At 45.5% G+C, this 22,500-nt stretch overlaps 1 protein-coding gene across 1 annotated transcript in view; it reads right to left on the bottom strand.

Moving 5' to 3' along the window:
- adgrb2 (adhesion G protein-coupled receptor B2) overlaps positions 1-22,500 on the bottom strand; it is a 345,858-nt gene that overhangs the window by 46,988 nt on the left and 276,370 nt on the right. Inside the window, 3 exon segments of the mRNA XM_048230149.1 lie at positions 7,283-7,349; positions 8,209-8,278; positions 12,469-12,619. Coding sequence (XP_048086106.1) covers positions 7,283-7,349; positions 8,209-8,278; positions 12,469-12,619 — 288 coding nt within the window.

Genomic DNA, 22,500 nt, shown 5'->3' with positions numbered 1-22,500 from the left:
TGCAGACGCGCAAAAAAACGGCCCACATTCCCCGTATTCTACTGATCCCACTGACACCAGATCAGCTTGTAGGCCATTAGCAATCTGTTTATTTTATTTTATGAGGCCTATACAGTAGATCACCTGCCACGTTCTCACTTGCAATAGACAGATGCAATAGCCATTGGTCAAGTATTGAGTATAAAGCAATTAAGATAGTAGCCTATACAAAAAGTACTTCATACTATCATAAAAAAATTGTTAAAACGAATAGCAATTTGCAACTTGACAAAACACTGGATTAAATATTGTAGGCACAGGAGAAAACTTGTACATCCATTGGCCCGTGGGGAGATCACATGCCTCTCCCTTCAGTTCTATGACTCTGTTGATGACTTTGTCCAGATGGTCTATGTATTTATTGCAACGTTCGGCTGTTTCGCCAAAAAAACTCTATTGCAGATATCAATGCGTCTTTGTTCATGGGTTTGGCGTCACAGCGAATATATTGTTTAATTTTAGCCCACACTAACTTGATAGGGTTCAGAGGTGTCTAACCAGGCCTTTTTATCAGGCCACCAGGCCTCAGGCCCCTCCTCCTCCTGGACAATAGGCCAGAGGTGGAGAGGTGGAAAGGTGAGTTGTTGGTGGCAGGGCACCCACACCCACACACACCATGACACAGAGCATTTCCAATTCAAAAGGGAAAGCACTGCTCATTGCAAAATAAAGAATGCAGAACCTTTAGAGGTAAACAGGCCTTTAACTTGATTAAAACCGTGCAAAACTTGAGACACAACTTGTTATTATCTGAGCAGTCTCATGTATGTCCTCATTTTGCGAATGCGAGGATGATATGAGCCTGTTGCATTTCGTTAGATGTCCGAGTCACGCATAATGTTTGAAAACCACTGGCTCGTAATCACAATAATTTAACACACGACAGTTGGATACTTCACCATGTTCCCATGCATACATTTTGGTGAGTAGCATAGAGATCGTTAAAAACAGTAAAGTATGGCTCTCCGTTTGGGACATCGAAAACTTATATTTTAAATAGGGTAGACTACCGTTGGAGATGCTGACTTGCAAAGGCCTCGGGATAACACGTTATCTCCACTATCATCAGTCAATGCTTTTTGAGGATGGGCTAGCCTACATTAGGACGCACTCGCTCAGAGAGAGCACAGACCTCCGCCAAGGCAGCTCAATTATTGAATTATTATTATTATTTAAATTTAAGTTATTGAATTATTGCTTGAATGTAGGCTACATCGTGCATAACGTGTAATTAACGTGATTAACACCTGTGTATGACTCTCCATTGTATGGCAAGGCTATTAACACCTGTCCCTGAGTCTGTATGGGCAAGCAATTACCGGGTATGCTCTAAATTTATAATAAAATAAGCACCTGCATTCCGGAGCGGTGCTTATGAGCCTGTTTACACTTGCTTTAAATACTGTAAATACAGGTGTAAACAATCACCAAGACGCAGGGGCAAAGGAGATACTTTGAAAGTGGGGGACCAAATTGTGAACACAAACCCATAGTGAGATCAGATTTCCAGATATCGGATCACCACCTCTGGCCCACTTTCGACCATCATTTTTAAACTTGACAGAATATTAAGATAATACCATATACTGGATGAATATATTGTACAATGCTGTAAAATATTGGCCTTTATAAACAACTTTGTTCCAACAGCATTCAAACAAAGCCTTTATAAAAGTAAAACAAAAATACTCCATAAGAAGTAAAATAAAATACTGTTGCTGTAGTAACTGTACCACATTATCCCAAGCTTCAAAGAGCTCCCCACGTCTGTGACAGGCCATTGTAGGCTACGTAAAAATAAACAGTATAAAAAATATAAAGTATCCCCCATCCAATGATATCGGCAAATGTTTGTTTTCCAAAGTAAGAATTTCTTTTCAACATGCAACTCCGACAATGAATAGCTCATTATACTTATGTTACTGTTAAACGTAACTGGTATCATTACAAACATTATTCTGTGTCTTAAAAACTGGCATATTTTATGGCATTGTCATGTAAGGTTGTTGCAAAATCTAGAGAAATGTGTGAGGTGGTCAGCGGGGGACAATTAAGAAACACATTGGATTGTGTTATTACGTAGGCCTACTTGAACATTCCATTTGTAGGCTACTGTTCGCCATCTGTTCCTGTGTCACATTTTGTTCATGATGTATTCCTTTTAACCACACTACAACACTTTGCAATTGCTATGTTTTTATTTATTCAACTTTCCAACTAACGGTTAGTAAACTATACATCATTAAAGATGGGTGTCTCAACTGTACCAGGTACTGTAGGTGTCTCCTATGTGGCACCTTATGTGTATGAGATAATTGTGGAAAATATAAACTACTGATGGGTATTATTGATTGATAATATTTTAGTCTACAAGCTAAGGAAATGGCATGTGGAATGTCGTGTGGAAAATCACTTCTTTTCAGTATCTATTTTTTGTTTGATTTTGTGTGGGCAAAAGTGTCTCAACTGCCTACTCAGTCTACCCTAGGCTACGTCAATACGCTATTAACACCTTTCACTTAGCCCTGGTGAGTGGGGGTCGCTATAGGGTGTGAAATGCGTAATGCGTGTGAAATAGCACCATTGAGTACCTATGACCCTGTGCCTGGCAACCACCATTGTGGGCGGGTCCGTGCTCATAATATCCTAGGCCTATATAGGCTTCATGCCAGGACTTCACAGTATTCATTCTACGAGGACTACTACTAGGAACCATGGAAACCAAGTCGTTCTACAGGACACCCACCTCCGAAGCTGCCCAGAACAGCTGAGCTTGCATCGGAACGAGCCCGTGTACACCAACTGCTTGCCGAGATTGAGAACCTCCGACAAGAGGCGCAGAGGCAGAGAGAGACCAGTCAGAGGGAACTATCTATCGCAGAGATGAGAGCTGGGATAGGACAACTGCAGTCGGCTCTACAGCTCTACAGACCCTGCACTCTACCCCTCTGAGAGCAATCCCCAGGCACGCCTCAACACCTGCACGAGATTCTCCAGAATTGTCAGATTGCCAGATGTCTCCATTGGCCCTTTTCTGCTTCCCTCAACGACAGCATCCAAATTCCTCGTGTTTGGGCGGACGTGAGTTTGCGTGCTGTTGGACCAGACGACCATGCAAAAATCCAACAACAGAGCATGATTTTAGTATCATGTTTATCTTCTACTGTGTCTAGTGTACAGTGGAGTTTTCTTATATGTATATTACTTTTTCTGCTGTAAGTGTATTGTTTACTGGACCAAATAAAATTCCTCTTCCTTTTCACAACAACCTCTGCTTCATCCTTTGCTTAAAATAGACCACCAGTCACGGTTACCCTTTAAACCTGAGACGAGTGAAACACTTTTTAATTAAACGTAATTTACAAAGACATCGTAAAACACTTAAAGTTAATATTTTGTATTTTAGATAGATTGCTGCTGGGCTATACAGTATGTCTTGGTTCATGTGTGTTAACAACTCATTGCCGTCCTCGCGGTTACATCCATCCGCCCTTCTATGAAATAAAAAAGACGTAGGCTATCTGCAAGCTGGCCTATGATTTCAGTTAAAATACAGTACGTGATAAACCCGGAAAAAGTTGACAGGTAGGCTATGTTTCGGTCCCGGTGACTTTGGAGGGTCATAGAACAATTTCTTGCTGGCGAGGGAGGGTCACGTCTTTTTGGACTAATGCTCCCAAAACTCCTCCGAACAGTCCCTAATGAAGTAAACTTGTGACCATCAAAAATTGTTTATCGCCTGTAACTCCGTGATAACAGGACGTAACAGGAAGGCATTTGGCTGAGCAACGGAGGTTGATATGCTCTATATTTTGTCCAAATGATGTCTGTCTATCATCGTTGCACTCAGAGAAAACCAGAATGTTTAATTTGTCCTGCGTTTCTTCTACGGCTGCAAACGGGATTCACTCGCAGTTAACCAAATATTTCTTTATTAGGGCAGGGCAGGCATATTTTTGGCTATTAAATTATTTCTAAACCAGTCTGCTAAAATCTGTAGTGAAGTCTGTGTAGGGTTTTCCAGGCTCCATTTCTTTTTACGAGACACCCTGCTCACTTGAGACTGGAAAAATACAAATTAAAGTCGCGTGATACCACGTGAGCCCGCGCGCGGACCGCGAGGGAAGCTGGCCAAGTCGAAGCCCACTGTAGCTCTACACCTACACACTCCAGCAGGAACCTTTGCCACGCCAGCACATATTGCTGGGGGGAGGTGAGAGTGTGTCGCACAGTTTAAATTACGACCAGTATCAGGCTCTACACCTACACACTCCAGTAGGAACCTTTGCCACGCCAGCACATCATGCTGGGGGGAGGTGAGAGTGTGTCACACAGGTTCAATTACGACCAGTATCAGGCTCTACACCTACAGACTCCAGCGGGAACCTTTGCCACGCCAGCACATGTTGCCGGTGGGAGGTGAGAGTGTGTCGCACTGATACAGCATGACTCGTGACTGGGGTGAGGGACTCGGGCCAAGACCTGGCACGGTCGAACAGGGTCAGCGGGCGAGTGGTGACAGGTGTTGGGGGTTTAGGACTCCGAGAAGCAGGTCGTGGGGGTGGGGAAGGGGCAGTGGGGGTGAGATAATCCCATGATCCTTAGCTGCGTCTCCGTTCACACGTGGCACCTTGCTGGGAGATGTGGGTAAAACCCAGAGATGCCTGATTGGAGGATTAATGAAGTACATATCCAGGAAGTGTCCTAGGGAGTTGGCAAAGTCAAAGCCACTCTACTGTATCTCCCACATACTCTCTCTCGCTGCCTAAAACACACACATACACACAAACACACACACACACACACACACACACACACACACACACACACACACACACACACACACACACACACACACACACACACACACAGCCTGACCCACTGGTATATATCTGAAAGCAGCCTTGTAGCATCCAGAGGAAGCCAATCTGATTTTATATATGATTTTATAACACCAGCAGGTCCCCTGTAATCCCAACTAGCCATCAGCATCATTCCTAGAATACCCCTTACCCACCTCTGCTCACACACACACACACACACACACAATCTAATCCATTCTCTACTTTAAAGCAGAGTGCACAGATGCTATGTGTGTGTGTGTGTGTGTGTGTGTGTGTGTGTGTGTGTGTGTGTCTGTATGGCATCATATGTAGCAAGGCGACCCCTGGCACCTAGTGCTTGGCATCATACCCACCAATAGGCTTTCTGCAAGACAATCAGGTAGAGCTGGCTCTGTGTGTGTGTGTGTGTGTGTGTGTGTGTGTGTGTGTCTGGTGCCATCGGCGAGATTAATTATTTTTCCATTAATTAGATTTGTTTCCCCTTGGAGATGGGAGCAGGGCTTTCCAGATGCCCACAACTCATCTGCTGCTGTTTGTTTGGCTGAACTCAATCACGATACAGCAAAGTGATCCACAAACAACAAACACACACACACACACACACACACACACACAAACAAATGCAAATCACCTCTGTGGGGCCACACGTGTGACAAACACTCACACTCGCACTCACTCTCACACATAAGAGCTAGAAAGACGCTCACACACGCATACAAACTATCACGCACAGGGACACACACACACATGCACACACAAACACAGACACACACAAGCATATAAAAACAAACACATTCATATTTGAAGAAATATGAGTCACACATGCAAACAAACACAGTCCCATTAAAGTATTTTTGCACACATGCATACCGATATTCTATACAGACACGCACAGAACACAAACAGAAACACCTAGGCAGACACACACACACACACACACACACACACACACACACACACACACACACACACACACACACACACACACACACACACTGTTAATCCAGGCTGTTTAAACCAGGATTAAAGCCAGATAGTAAAGGCAGCACAATATAGGAAGCAGCTCTCTTATTAGCATCAAAATGATGCAACAATACAATACACAACAAGTCTCCAAGCTCCAGAGGAAATGCATCATCTCATTTGTAAACCAATAGACTCCTAAATGCGGCTTTTTACCTCCAGCACTGCATCACCCGTGCTGAGAGTCAGGGAGGACTTCTGGGAACAGGAAAAGACTAATACTGCTGCTTATGAAGAAATATCCTGTGTCATGAGGCAGAGGACTCAGCAGCACACACACACACACACACACACACACACACTGAGGGAAACACCAGCTCTGGGACAGGGGCTTGTTCAGTCTCCAAGCGTTTTGCACCGTTTATTTTTCCTGCAGTTTCTGAGTTTAAGGACACGTTTACTCCAAATGGAGTGCAGTGGTCATTTGACGGGTATGTCAGAAGAACGACCCTATCAGCAATGAAGTGTATAGAGAGCCTGCCATATTGACAAAGTATTCCAGCGAAAATTTACACAAGGGTGTTTTTCTGCATTAAAACACATCAAATAAGCTGTGGAGACAGTAATTTTCGTTGATCAACCACTACAGAGCTTGGCCTGGTATATGCTATAGCCCCAAATCGCAAACAGTGGAGTAGCTATGGGCAGTAAGCTAAACGCTTCCCAAATAGCAATTTTTAACCAGTAATGTTATTCAAAACAGCACCAAACCTCGTCAGTAGCTTACTTAGGGTTTCTACACATAAAACGAAACATCAACAACCTAGTTAGCGAATGCAGTGTTAATTACAGAAGACTGTTTAGAACACTAGACAATTATTTGAAAATAAAACAAAGAATGACCTGCAAAACCACAGCAGGTTTATCAGCCCATCACATCATCACTGACATTGAAACAAACGCGTCCCAAACTAGCTCATTCAATCTGGCCCCCTAATCATGCCTCGGTGTAATTGGCTAATACATTCACTCCCTCACTCTCCACCTCAAGCTGGTATGTAGTGAGCGTTCTGGCACACACACACACACACACACACACCCACACACACACACACACACACACACACCAGGCAGGTAGGTGCTACACATTGGTGGTGGGTTAGTGAGGCTCCCCCGTGTCTGTGAAGCACTGTGATTTTGAAAAGCGCTACAGAAATGTGATGTGTTGTTGTTGCTACTGTTGCCGTCATCAGCTCACACCAACACTGACGTCTGGACTGGATGCAGGAAGATGCACTCAGCCAAAGCATTTCATGCTAAAGAGGCACAGACAGTGCAGCAGCCACAAAAGAGACAGGACTGGCTCTTAACTTATTATGGGATGGCAAGGTCCCACTGACCCGTCGTAAAAAGTGAAGTGAAAAGAACACACTTACCAGCACAATGACCGCTGCTGGACCGACGAACGCATAGAGGAGACCACCTTCTAAAGACAACCAGCAACTGAGGAACAAAGGGAGAGAGAGACAGAGAGAGAGAGAGAGAGAAAGAAAGAAAGAGGGCAGAAATGAGAAATGTAGATTAATAGAAAGATAAACACAAATGAAAAGAAAAGAAGATAGAGATGAAGAGAGGGAGAGACAGAGAGAGAGAGAGAGAGAGAGAGAGAAAGAAAGAAAGAAAGAAAGAAAGAGGACAGAAATGAGAAATGTAGATGAATAGAAATAAAAAGAAGATAGAGATGAAGAGAGAGAGAGATAGAGACAGAGAGAGAGAGAGAGGGAGAGGGAGAGAGAGAGAGAGAGAAGGAGAGAGATGAGTGTCTCATCATACATCATTTGACTCACAGCAACACAGATCATTATGGGATTTCAGTTCGGGCACGGTCCATTTAGCTTGGGAGTCTCTACCGTGCTCATACTCATAAACTCACACACATCATATTCACTGACACATGTGTTCTTCAAACAAACATTTTCACATTCACACACACACACACACACACACACACACACACACACACACACACACACACACACACACACATACACAAGTGCATGGTCCATTACGCTCCAAATCCAACCAGAGTTAAAACCTCTAGAAAATGTGCTATATGGCTCGGCAGATGTACACACACACTCTCTCTCACACACACACACACACACACACACACACACACACACACACACACACACACACACACACACACACACACTCATACAACACACACATACACACATACACACACACATACACACACACACACACACACTACTTACTAGCTGGAACACACACACACATACACACATACACACACTCACACACACACACACACACACACACACACACACACGCTACTTACTAGCTGGAGGTGCCATATCCTCTTGCCCGGGTGAAGCCTACAGACACGGCTACAATGAGAGCTGGGAGACCTGAGAAAGAACACAAACAAAGACGGACACATCAATGTGTGTGTGTGTGTGTGTGTGTGTGTGTGTGTGTGTGTGTGTGTGTGTGTGTGTGTGTGTGTGTGTGTGTGTGTAACCACACCTAAGACCTAACAGACCTAATAGAGGATTCACTCTGGAAGACATCCGAAAACATCTTGTAGTGTCACAATGTCACAAAGAGAGGGACATAGGATCACACACAGACCCCCCACACACACACACACACACACAATTCACAAGAGAACAAAGGGAGAGAAAATAGGAACAAGCTTTCATCAGTCGCCTCAGGCCACACACACACAACATGCAGAGGAGAAGAGAAGGACGAGGAGAGGAGGAGAGGAGGAGGAGGGGAGGAGGGAGAGGGGAGGAGGAGGAGAGGAGGAGAGGAGGAGAGGAGGGAGGAGAGGGGAGAGGAGGAGAGGAGGAGAGGAGGGAGGAGGAGGAGGAGAGGAGGAGGAGGAGGAGGAGGGGAGGAGAAGGAGAGGAGGAGAGGAGGAGGAGGAGAGGAGGAGAAGGAGAGAATGAGGAGGAGAGGAGGATGAGGAGAGGGGAGGGGAGGAGGAGGAGAGGGTATGGAAGAGAAGGATGAAAAAAGACAGAGGAAAAGAGGAAGAGGAGAATAGGGGAGAGGAGAGGAGTGGAGGAAGAGGAGAATAGGGGAGAGGAGATGAGTGGAGGAAGAGCTCACACATGAGTGAGTCTTGTGTACCCTTTCCAGAATGACTGCACAGCACACACAGGTCCGCCTCTCTCTCTCTCTTTCTCCCTCGCTTTCTCTCTCTCACATCTCTCTCTCTCCCTTGCTTTCTACCTCACTTTCTCTCTCTCTTACTGGAGTTCTCTGTAGATCTTTCCATTTTTAACCTCTCCCTTTGGCAACAGAACCCAAGCTCCGTGGCTGTCTTTAGCGTATGTGTGTGTGTGTGTGGGTTTACTGTGTGTGTGTGTGTGTGTGTTTGTGTGTGTGTGTGTGTGTGTGTGTGTGTGTGTGTGTGTGTTTACTGTGTGTGTGTGTGTGTGTTTATGTGTCTTTATGTGGTTGGTGATTGCCTGCAAGTGATGTTAATATCATGTTCGTTTCCCTTCCCAGAGTTCTTCCATGGACACACACACACACACACACACACACACACACACACACACACACACACACACAGTCTTCTCTGTGGACTCAGGCATGTCAGATACACTGCCACTTTCCTGCCTGAAGCCTGATGCATCAGTACTGTAGTCAGTCCGTGGCCACAAACCTGCACCAGTTTGTGCCAGGATGCCCATAGTCCACTTTGAGGCGAGATCCACACACTGTTTGTTGTGTGGTCAGATGCAGGGCCTTCAGTGGCCAAATTCACTATCTGCACAGCTGTGCCCAGAGTGCTCCTGGTGTCAGGAACTAACCTGGCTCTGATCTGGCCCTGATCTAGTCCTGATCTGGAACTAAGTAGCACTGATCTAGTCCTGATCTGGAACTAAATAACACTGATCTAGTCCTGATCTGGAACTAAATAACACTAATCTAGTCCTGATCTGCCCACTGCACCCATAGAGCACACCGCATTATGCCCATTATGCCCACTGCACCCATAGAGCACACAACATTATGCCCATTATGCCCACTGCACCCATAAAGCACACAGCATTATGCCCACTGCACCCATAGAGCACACAACATTATGCCCACTGCACCCATAGAGCACACAACATTATGCCCACTGCACCCACAGGGCACACAGCATTATGCCCATTATGCCCACTGCACCCTAGAGCACACAACATTATGCCCACTGCACCCATAGAGCACACAGCATTATGCCCATTATGCCCACTGCACCCTAGAGCACACAACATTATGCCCACTGCACCCATAGAGCTCAGATCAGTTTAATCATTTCAGTTTGTTGGCCTTTGTTGACTAAACTCCAGATGCAGAAACAATGAACTTCCCAGTTTGTGTGTGTGTGTGTGTCTATAAGCGTACGTATGTATACTGTACTGTATGTATGTGTGTGTGTGTGTGTGTGTGTGTGTGTGTGTGTGTGTGTGTGTGTCTATAAGCATACGTATGTATACTGTACTGTATGTATGTGTGTGTGTGTGTGTGTGTGTGTGTGTGTGTGTGTCTATAAGTATACTAATGTATACTGTACTGTATGTATGTGTGTGTGTGTGTGTGTGTGTGTGTGTGTGTGTGTGTGTGTGAGAGCTGTAAAGTAGTTATGTTTTAAATAGGCCCATCAATTATCCCTCACCACTGTGTGTGATCCCTTAATTACTCTGCATTTGAAATATTCATGTAATTAACAACGAACTGATTAATTCTGCAAATTGAGACACAATTATGGAACCAGACAGCTACCTCTGAGAAGGGGGGAGCGGAGAGCACACACTCCATACGCTCCACGGCTGTGTGTCAGGTGTTCTGTGCTTTTTATCTCAAGAGGGGTGTGTGTGTGTGTGTGTGTGTGAGAGTGATGTTGAGCATTTCAGTCAGGTCCTGCTGATTGTACATCTATCTCACCCGGAGATGCTCCGCAGAATGCTCCGAGCCAATCCCGACGCGTTATCAGCCGAGGGCATCTCTGAATTAATGGATCTGATAGGTCAATCGATAAGGCCCACCCCCCGTGTGTGCAAGGCGCTGGGTTTGTAATTGCCTGGATATCTCTCCAGATCTCCTCCCTCTATGCTGAAGAGTCAGATGCTATCCCGCATCGTTCTTATCGCGTAGCACACATTGCTAACATGTGCTCCTGCGTACGAGGGCCATTGAGCTCCATTGATGCGGCTCCATCGCGAGCTTGTCGTTTTTTTTTTACAGGGCGGAGGAGAGGCAGAGGGGGCTGGCGGAGAGAGATTCAAGGTTGCCCTGCCAGGCAGGGCTGCTGACCTCTGCTGGGGTCAAGTGCAGAGATGGTCCTGGGTCCACCTGGATCTGTGTTTGTAAACGTGTCTCTGTCTTTGCGTTTGGCCTGGCTCCCGGGTGTTTGTAAACGTGTGTGAGTGTGTAAGTATGTGTCTGTCTGTGTTTGGCCTGGTCCACCTGGGTCTGTGTATGTGTGTGTGTGTATGTGTATGTGTGTTTGTAAGCATGCATCTCTCTCTGTCATCGTGTTTGGCCTGGTTCCTAGTGAGGTGTATTCTTGAGTCCTGAAATCATCAGGTCTTGGACTGTCCAAACTCCATATTAGCTGTAAAAACAGTGTGTGTGTGAGTCTGTATGTGTGTGAGTCTGTGTATGTGTGTGTGTGTGTGTGTGTGTGTGTGTGTGTGTGTGTGTGTGTGTGTGTGTGTGTGTGTGTGTGTGTGTGTGTGTGTGTGTGTGTGTGTGTGTGTGTGTGTGTCTGTGTGTGTGTTTTGTGGTGACAGACGAAGCAGCACACTCTCTGGCTGACCAATGTTGGCTGAATTTCCTCTGTTGTCTTACTTCCGATCTGAAACAGATCCTCTCCAGAATAGTTTCCTCTCTAGGCAATTAGAACATCCATTATCGACTCACAAACACACGACACACTCACACACATGTTAACAGACTGAAGGTGGAAATGACTGAACGACGGGGCCGAGGTAGGCAGTTTAAGGTAGGTGGGATGTCAAAAAAGGACACTTATGTAATTGCATGATGATTACTTTGGTTGCTTTTCTGGGAGATGTCTCTCAGAATAGCGTGCGACATTTCATCTGTCTCTCTCGCCAGGGAGGACAATCACTGCTAATGCTAATGCTGCATTTGAACAAACTCCCTTCAATCAGTAAAGGGTTGTCCATGATTGACCTGTACTTTTGTGTCTATATACTGTATGAATGCACATGTGTCTGTATGGTCTGTGTGTGTGTGTGTGTGTGTGTGTGTGTGTGTGTGTGTGTGTGTGTGTGCATTTGTATGTGTGTGTGTGTATGTGTGTGTGTCTGTATGTGTGTGTGTGTGTCTGTGTGTGTGCGTGTATATGTGTGTGTGTGTGTGTGTGTGTGTGTGTGTGTGTGTGTGTGTGTGTGTGTGTGTGTGCGTGTATATATGTGTGTGTGTGTGTGTGTGTGTGTGTGTGTGTGTGTGTGTGTGTGTGTGTGTGTGTGTGTGTGTGTGTGTGTGTGTGCGTGTATATATGTGTGTGTGTGTCTGTGTGTGTGTGTGTGCGTGTGTGTGTGTGTGTGTGTGTGTGACCCACACATACCCCAGCCCAGGCACAGGAAACGCTTGCGTATGAGGCGACTCCTCATCTTGCCGATGACGGCCAGGTAAGATTGCCACGCCTCCGTTAGCACCCAGCAGAACGACGCCAGGAAGAAGAAGTGCAGGAAGGCAGCTGTCATAGTGCACAGTCCCTGCAGAGAGAGAGAGAGAGAGAGAGAGAGAGAGAGAGAGAGAGAGAGAGAGAGAGAGAGAGAGGGGGGGAGAGAGAGAGAGAGAGAGAGAGAGAGAGAGGGAGAGAGAGAGGGGAGAGAGAGAGAGAGAGAGAGAGACAGAGGGGGAGAGAGAGACAGAGAGAGAGAGACAGAGAGGGGGAGAGAGAGGGGAGAGAGAGAGAGAGAGAGAGAGAGAGAGAGAGAGAGAGAGAGAGAGAGAGAGAGAGAGAGAGAGAGAGAGAGAGAGAGGGATAGAGAGGGGGGGAGAGAGAGAGAGAGAGATAGAGACAGAGAGAGAGAGGGGGGGGAGAGAGAGAGAGGGGGGGGGAGAGAGAGAGGGGGGGGGGGGAGATAGAGATGGATATTCATTATTACAGTGTGGAAATAAATATAAGATCTTCAAATATCACATAACATATACATTGTGTGGAGTAGATTTGAAAGGTGGTAACAGTCAACAGTCAACAGGTGGCAATAGTCCCTTAACAAGAATGGCGAAGTGGATATCATTCACAATATCAGGACACGAAGCTCCTCTGTGTGAGATAGAGAGAGAGAGGATGGGAGAGAGATAGAGAGAGAGAGAGAGAGAGAGAGAGATTGAGATTTAACCATACTTTATTCCAGTTTTACAAAACCAAAAACAGGTCAATCAATCACTCTTTGTCATCACAAATTAGAGATATAAAAAAAAGATCATAAAACCATTTTTATAAAAGATGGCTAAAATGCAATTCATTTTCAATCACAGTGCAAAGTGCTTGTTTGGTACACCACACCTCCTCAAAGGTTTCCAGATTTTGCATTAACTTATAAAACCGGAAGTCAACCAAAACTCTGGCTTTAACCAGGGCAGAAAACAGAACAACAACATTAGTTCCTGGTAGGTTCTCCACCGTATTCCTCCTTGTGATATAAATAGCCATTTTGGCTTGCCCCAGGATAAAATTCAGAAGTTTGCATACATTTTGTCTTTTTTTGACATATTTAAAACCAAGGACAAACATCTCTGTGGAGAACTCTTCACTGAACGCACAAAATAAACTTTGTAGCTAGCAAAACAAAGGTTTTAACCTTTAAACAAAAAAGAAAAAGCATGAAAGACAGTTTCCTTTGATAACAGAAAGGACATTCCTGACTAGCATTTGTGTTTATCACTGAAACAAAAGCATTGACAGCAACTGCTCCATGAAGAATTCTCCACTGTAAGTCACCCACTCTCTTAGCCAATGGTGGTTTGTACAGTGCTCTCCATTCAGGCCTCACCCCACTATTCAGTTTGAGAGCAGCGCTCCAAGGTGTGTCAGCCCTGCTCTCTAAACCTTTCCTATTAAACACCTTTACACAGGCATGGTACAGCTGTTTCCCCGTGACCATATCCAGCAACATAGTGTTTGGGCTCCTAGATGTTAAAAGTGGACCTGTACACCCATCCAAATTGGGTGCAATTACCAGCCTAGGAAAAGGGTCCAGTTGGTCAGGATGACACACCCCTGAACAATAGTCCACAAGTAGCTTAAGTTCATCCAAGGTGCAGGCAGCACGCCATTTTTCCAGGAGCTGTGATACAACCCGGTGATCTCAGTCCCATGGAATCAGCAAGCCCCCCTCCTATTCCCAAAGTGTGGCCCTGTCCGTCAACTACATCTTTCAAAGTGACAATCTTGGCACCACACAGCATCTTCTGAAGCGAAGGGAAATTGGTTGAGGAGATATCCAGACGTGCACCTCCAACCACAGGCTCTCTCAGGAGCCAATATAAGGAGACTGCAGAACCAAACCTTTTGACATTAAACAAGGCCCAAACTTTCAAGCAACTACGATAAAATGGTGGTAGATTTGAAAACACCATTGCATCTGGGTCTCATCAAAAACAAGGATTTGTCCAACCCCAAATTCCCACCCATTTTCAGTATTGCACAGCTCAAACACTTCCATGCAACATTTGTAGGCCCTGTCAAGAGCCTTTTTACAAACTGCAGTCTAAAAGCTGCAGTCCTACTATGCAAGTGTATGAGGCCCTGCCCCCCCTCATCCTTAGGCAAAAACAGAACAGATTGAGGTACCCAATGCAGCCCATCCCAAAAACAATTCCCCAAAACAGACTGAATTCTTTGCAACAGGTCAGGTGGAGGGTCTACGCAGGATAGTCTATGCCAGAAGGACGATGCTACCAGATTGTTAATGATAAGGTCCCGCCCCCTGTATGACATTTTTGACAATAGCCACTTCCATCTTTCAAGCCTTCCATTAACCCGCTCAACTGCCCCCTCCCAATTCTTCTCCATAATTTTATCATTCCCCAGAAAAACACCCAAATACTTGAAACCATCTTTCCTCCAGTTCAAATGATCTGGGAGACTGGGCACTCCCTCCACCCATTGACCCAGCAATAGAGCCTCACTTTTTGACCAATTAACTTTGGCCGATGAGAGTAACTCAAACTCCTTAAGAATGTCACCAACCATCTCTATATCCCTTCCCCCACTAATAAGAAGAACTATGTCATCAGCATAGGCTGACAACCGAAGAGGTACATTACATCCAGGCACAGACACACCCTTCAAAGTTAGTCTTATTTGCTGCAAAAGAGGCTCTATTGCTAAAGAGTATAGCATACCAGACAAAGGGCAGCCTTGCCTTACCCCTCTGCCAACTTTAAAAGGAGCACCTAAACCACCATTGACTTTGAGAACACTCTCCACACCATTGTACAGAACCCTGACCTTCTGAATAAAGCCTTCACTGAATCCAAAGGCATATAACGCGTCCCAAAGATAGCTGTGCTCCACCCTATCAAAAGCTTTCTCTTGGTCTAAAGAGACCAAACCCACATCAAGCCCCAACATTTTAGCCATGTCTATGACATCACGGACTAAAGAAACATTATCAAAAATGGATCTACTGGGAATACAGTATGTTTGGTCCGGATGGATGACCTGATCTATCACCCTGCATAATCTGTTAGCCAGTGCTTTGGACAACAATTTATAGTCACTACACAGGAGCGACACGGGTCTCCAGCACTTTATATCAGTGAGATCACCCTTTTTAGGTAGAAGCGTGAGGACTGCCCTACGACAGCTCACGGGCAGAAGTCCTTTAGCAAGACTGTCGTTAAGCACTGCAAGCAAATCCTCCCCCACCTCAGACCAAAAAGACTTATAAAAGTCTATGGGGATTCCATCCAGGCCAGGGGCCTTGCCACACTCCATACCTTGAAGGGCCCTCTCCAGTTCCTCCAACGTCAGAGCGGAATCAAGTTCAGCCAAGGATCCCTCTGAAACCTGAGGCAATCCCCTCAAGAACACACTGTCAGCCTGTACACCGCTTTTAGTTCGCTCCCCAGATAGATCTTTATAGAACTGTGCAGCTCTATTTCGAATATCATGCACACTGGTCAAAAGTGTTCCAGACTCAGATTGCAAAGAATGAATGCATTTCCTCTGGCCATTTTTCTTCTCCAAGCTAAAGAAAAACTTTGAAGGCACATCCATCTGATCCACACACTGAAAACGTGAACGGACCAACGCTCCTTGTGCATTAACACCTAGCAGCTCAGCTAAGGCGCCCTTCTTGGTTGCCAAATTGTCAATGTCATCATGATCCCCAGTAGAGTAAGCCAAATTCTGAATTTCTACTAACTCTGTCTTCTCAGTTTGGGATTTGGACGATCTAGTTTGATCTGGTCTCACTGACCATCTCAGTGACTTTCTCTCTTTCTCTCTGCTTGGTCTCAGTGACCTGCTCTTCCTTCGTTCACAGTGATACATTTCATTTCATTTATTTATTTGGAATGAGAAATTTGGAACATTTCAATTGACCGGGTTCTGTCACTTGTGATATTTCGAGTGTACTGTTTGCACAGTTGTTGGATTTGTAATTTGCCAAAATCCCACCACTGTTGTAAGGAGATAAAAGATGTCTTGCATTCACAAAAACCATCCCAGAAAGCTTTAAAAACATCTCTAAATTCCTTATCATGGGTTAAAGTGGTATTAAAATGCCAATAAGCACTCTTTGGCTTCACTGAGCTCAGGAACCCACTGCACACAACCAAACTATGATCTGAAAAGCTTACAGGAGTAATAGCACAGTTCTTAAAAATATTAAGATGATGTTTAAAGCAGTAAAACCTGTCAAGCCTTGCTAAGGAAATCATATTACTATGGACATGAGTCCAAGTATATTGTCTTTGATCCATGTGAAAATTCCTCCACACATCACTTAGGTCATGTGTCTGCATACATTGGCTAAGCTTTCATGGAAAGCATATCGCTCAACATGATTCCTGTCCATGTCCTGCTCTGTGCAGTTAAAATCCCCAATAAACAAATATTCATCACTATTGCATCCAGCTATAACAGTAGACAATGTTTCAAAAAAATGTCACTCTTTCTGCTGCTGTAGTTGGTGCATAGACACAAACAAAAACAAAAACATGATCCTCAAAGACAGCTCTAACTTTTAGCAATCTTCCCTCTATAACTTCCACCACTTCATAAGAAATGGGAGTAAAGCTCTTTGAAAAAAGACATGCGACTCCCCCACTAACGTTGGAGTTGTGACTCAAAAGAGAAAGACCCTCCCACTCTAGAGCCCAATCAGTCGGCGTTCCTTGCATCACTGTGCGCCTCTTTGCAAGAGCACCACGCCTAGGCTTTTTAATACTTGACAGGAGTCGAAACTGGGCTCTTTTCAAGGGATCCCTAGCCCCATTAATATTTAGGGAAGCTACACGAAAATCACCCATGGTCAAAACAAATGAAAAAAAAAAAAGAAAAAAAGTTGCATGATTAAACACATGATTCTGCTTACTTGGGACGTGCTGCCTTCTTTGATTTTACCGTCCTTACCCAAAAGTGTATTTAACTTAGTGAGGAACTTGGTTAAACGGTAGACCTCAGGGTTAGAAAAAAAGCCCGTCAGAAATTAACTGCTTTGTTCTGGCCATGAATTGTTCAATATCAGGAAAAAGCTGTCGATCTGAACATTTCTAACATGCTTCGTTTCTTTCAGAAAATGTTTAATGTCCTGCACAGTGTATTCTTGAGTAGGGTAACCACTCATGTAAAACTACAATCCACACTACAGTCAGAATCACTTTCTACCAAGCTGGGTTTATTTTGGCCTCAAGATGTTTCTTTTTTGCCTTCACGGTCTCATCCATTTGTGTTCGCTTTTGACCTTTTTGGGGCATTTTAAAAACAGGTTCAACCTCAGCTTCCATTTCAGAACCTTCGTCATCTGAATCAATCCCATCTGTCAGATCATCTTCCCCTGCTACGCTATTCTGGGAAAAATCTACGCTTTCGGGTTCAGCCTGGGTGTCGGGTTCAGCCTGGGCTGCATCTTCCCCTGCTGGCTCCGCAAGGGTAGGCCCACACGGGACGCTCACCTCAGCTGAGGAACCTTCCTCCCCTCCCTCTGCCTGAACACCACTAGCTTCTGCACCCTCACCATTGGGAACATTAATACTGGGGCAAGCCCGCACTAGGTGGCCAACCTGGCCGCACCCAAAGCACTTCATTTGACAGGAGGACACATACACCAAATAATGAAAACCCTCTATGGGCACATTCAGAGTAAAATCTATATCCTTATTATCCTTTAAAATCATATGCACCTGACGTCTGAATGACACAATATGCTTAAGGAGTGGATTGCTACTTGAAATCGCTATCTTCCTTATCGGTGATACTAATTTGCCATGACGGGAAAGAGATTCAGTTAGGATTTCATCTTTGATAAAGGGCGGAATGTTGGAAATAAATACTTTTTTAGAGGGTGATGATAAAGGTAGCACTGGGGTGAAAACACCATCAATTACTACTCCCCTTTTAAGATTTCAGATTTCCATTGACTTGTCTTTATTGGATTTTCATTTTTGCTTTGCTGATTAATGGTTATTACAAAATCTTGCCAAAGGACTGCAGTTGGAAATTAGCCAGCTGGCTAACACTGGCACATTTACAAAAACGTTGATTAATGTGTTTTCTCATTCCAAATAAATAAATGAAATGAAATGTATCACTGTGAACGAAGGAAGAGCAGGTCACTGAGACCAAGCAGAGAGAAAGAGAGAAAGTCACTGAGATGGTCAGTGAGACCAGATCAAACTAGATCGTCCAAATCCCAAACTGAGAAGACAGAGATAGATAAAGGACGCAAAATAAATACATCAATTTAAAGTTGACCAGCGAAAGAGAACGACTGAGAGAAGTGAGGATGAGAGAAATTCTCAGCCTCAGCTGTAAGTGCTAAAAGGTCCCATCTCATCAGAGCAGGTGTGAAGAAAGACATGTAGAGAGAAAAAGAATAACGGAAGGTGTAAAAGCATGGGGCGTGTTGAGAGAGAGAGAGAGAGAGAGAGAGAAGAGAAAAAAAGAGAGAAGAGAAGAAAAGAAAAGGCATGTGTGCTCCTACTCCCCCCCCCCCAGAACTCCTCAGACAGGAACGGCAGATATGCACCCTCCGTGCAGGTGAGTCACCAGCGCTTGGACAGAGAGAGGAGGGGAGGAGAGATGGGGGGGGAGAGGAGGGGATGAGAGAGAATGGAAGAGTAGAGAGGAGGGGAGGAGAGAGAATGGAAGAGTAGAGAGGAGGGGATGAGAGAGAATGGGCGGAGGAGGGAGAGACATAAAGCAGAAGATAGAAGATTGATAGACAGAGATATGAATGAATAAAAGGAATGGAGAAAGTGAAAGATTAAGAAAAGAGTGATGAACAGGGAGAAATGGGGAGAGAAAGATTAAGAAAAGAGTGATGAACAGGGAGAAATGGGGAGAGAAAGGGAGAAAAAAGAGAGGGAGGTGAGGGGACAAAAGAAAAGAAGAAAGAAAGAAAGAGCAGCAATAAAAGAGGAGAGAAATGGCAGAGAAAGCAAAAATATGGAAACAAATAGATAGAAAAAGCCACAACAACAGAGGAGAAGATGACAAGAAGAGGAGAGAGAAGAGGAGGAGAGGAGAGAGATGAGGAGGAGGTGAGGAGGAGGAGGAGAGGAGAGAGATGAGGAGGAGAGGAAAGAGATGAGGAGAGGAGAGAGATGAGGAGGAGAGGAGAGATGAGGATAGGAGAGAGATGAGGAGGAGAGGAGAGAGATGAGGAGGAGGTGGAGGAGGAGGAGGAGAGGAGAGAGATGAGGAGGAGAGGAGAGAGATGAGGAGGAGAGGAGAGATGATGACAAGAAGAGAAGAGAGATGAGGAGGAGAGGAAAGAGATGAGGAGAGGAGAGAGATGAGGAGGAGAGGAGAGAGATGAGGAGAGGGAGAGAGATGAGGAGGAGAGGAGAGAGATGAGGAGGAGGAGGAGGAGGAGGAGGAGAGAGAGAGAGGAGGAGAGGAGAGAGATGAGGAGGAGGTGGAGGAGGAGGAGGAGAGGAGAGAGATGAGGAGGAGAGGAGATAGATGAGGAGGAGAGGAGAGATGATGACAAGAAGAGAAGAGAGATGAGGAGGAGAGGAAAGAGATGAGGAGAGGAGAGAGATGAGGAGGAGAGGAAAGAGATGAGGAGGAGAGGAGAGATGATGACAAGAAGAGAAGAGAGATGAGGAGGAGAGGAAAGAGAGATGAGGGAGAGAGAGAGAGAGAGAGAGAGAGAGAGAGAGAGAGAGAGAGAGAGAGAGAGAGAGAGAGAGAGAGAGAGAGAGAGAGAGAGAGAGAGAGAGAGAGAGAGAGAGAGAGAGAGAGAGAGAGAGAGAGAGAGAGAGAGAGAGAGAGAGAGAGAGAGAGAGAGAGAGAGAGAGAGAGAGAGAGAGAGAGAGAGAGAGAGAGAGAGAGAGAGAGAGAGAGAGAGAGAGAGAGAGAGAGAGAGAGAGAGAGAGAGAGAGAGAGAGAGAGAGAGAGAGAGAGAGAGAGAGAGAGAGAGAGAGAGAGAGAGAGAGAGAGAGAGAGAGAGAGAGAGAGAGAGAGAGAGAGAGAGAGAGAGAGAGAGAGAGAGAGAGAGAGAGAGAGAGAGAGAGAGAGAGAGAGAGAGAGAGAGAGAGAGAGAGAGAGAGAGAGAGAGAGAGAGAGAGAGAGAGAGAGAGAGAGAGAGAGAGAGAGAGAGAGAGAGAGAGAGAGAGAGAGAGAGAGCAGGCTTTTAGAGAGAGAGAGAGAGAGAGAGAGAGAGAGAGAGAGAGAGAGAGAGAGAGAGAGAGAGAGAGAGAGAGAGAGAGAGAGAGAGAGAGAGAGAGAGAGAGAGAGAGAGAAAAAGAATAACGGAAGGTGTAAAAGCATGGGGCGTGTTGAGAGAGAGAGAGAGAGAGAGAGAGAGAGAGAGAGAGAGAGAGAGAGAGAGAGAGAGAGAGAGAGAGAGAGAGAGAGAGAGAGAGAGAGAGAGAGAGAGAGAGAGAGAGAGAGAGAGAGAGAGAGAGGCATTGGGTGAGATTTAGATGGCAATGCTGCCCCCTGATGTGGGCATTGGGGTGAGATTTAGATGGCAATACCGCCTCATGCTGTCCTCTGTGTCTGTGTATCTGAGCAGTGCCAACTCTTCAAGGGGTACAAGTGGATTCCGTCCTGCTGGTCTGGCACCTGCTGTGGGCATTGGGGTGAGGTTAACATGGCATCGATGCCAACTCCTCACTGGTGGGCAGGGACTGGCTCTGCCTGCCACCTGATGTGGACATCAGGGTGAGATTTAGATGGCACCACTGCCAACCTTGGCACAAGTGGCCCCTGTCCCGTAGCCTGCCACCTGATGTGGGCATCGGGGCGAGATTTAGGTTGGCATTGCTGCCAACTCCTCAATGGTGAGCACCGACCAGCTCTGCCTGCCACCTGACGTGGGCATCGGGGCGAGATTTAGACGGCACCGCTGCCTCACTTTCTCTTCTGGCGTCTGTCTCAGTGGTGTGGACCAGTGACACGTCTGAGACTTCACTGGACAGGCCTAGCCAGGGGACAGACAGGTGAAACCACCTACCACTTACCGAGCTCACACACAGAGTAAAAAAACAGATAAAAAATAGAGAGAATTTTCTTGACCATGATACTAATTTGAAAGATTCAGGATAAAATGGCTGCCTGGTAATACTGCCTACTAACAAACACTGGCTCATATCCTCATCTCCGCCCTTAGGTCCAGACTGCACCGGGTTCGCAACTGAAGCACCTGTTCCCAGAGCGTAGAGACAGTTTCAGAAGTCTGGTCTAAATTTTTAAATGTAAGCACCCGTTATCATGTCAGGTGTAGCCAGTTCCTGTAGAAGCTAATCCACTTAGAATTATAACGTTCTATCTGACATTTTTGTCAAAATTGAGTTATTTTTATTCTGTGACACCTTAAAAAGGTGAGGTGAGGTGTTTCTTGTTGTTGTATGCATTTTTGGACATTATATCAAAAGAGGTTTGTTCAGCTTCTCAGTATAACTGCATGGAATTCTAAGACTTTGAAGCTCAATATCTCTGAACTACTCAGAATGCAGATAGAACCTTATAACTCTATGTTGCAGCTGACACTCTACAAACGGAACCCTTCAGTTCCGCGCCCGGTTTAGTCCCCCTGTCAAGGCCATCTCAAACCTCCCTCCGTACACACCAGGTACAACAGCATAGTTCCATCTCATCAACACGTCTCAACACGTCACTCTTGTCAAATCCTGCCACACATGACATGTGCTGTGACTACATGAGGCCAATTTATGGGCCAATTCTCAGATGGGACTGAAAATTCATGCTGGGTCCTAGTTCTGACTGGATCTTTTACTTTGAGAGGGTTGTGATTTCAACTGGAGTGTGATGGCCGTTCTGGCACATGATGGCTACCCAGAGGGGCGCTGCACATTGCTGATGGGTCACGACGTGCCCCCTGCACTGTAAAGTGCTTTGGCTGCCTCCAAAAAGCCTTGAGTGCAACTTCTTGTTGTCGTTCTGAGG

Source organism: Alosa alosa, chromosome 20 (genome assembly GCF_017589495.1).
Source record: "Alosa alosa isolate M-15738 ecotype Scorff River chromosome 20, AALO_Geno_1.1, whole genome shotgun sequence".
In the NCBI taxonomy this organism is placed as follows: domain Eukaryota; kingdom Metazoa; phylum Chordata; class Actinopteri; order Clupeiformes; family Clupeidae; genus Alosa; species Alosa alosa.
This window is presented reverse-complemented; position numbering and strand designations above follow the sequence as displayed.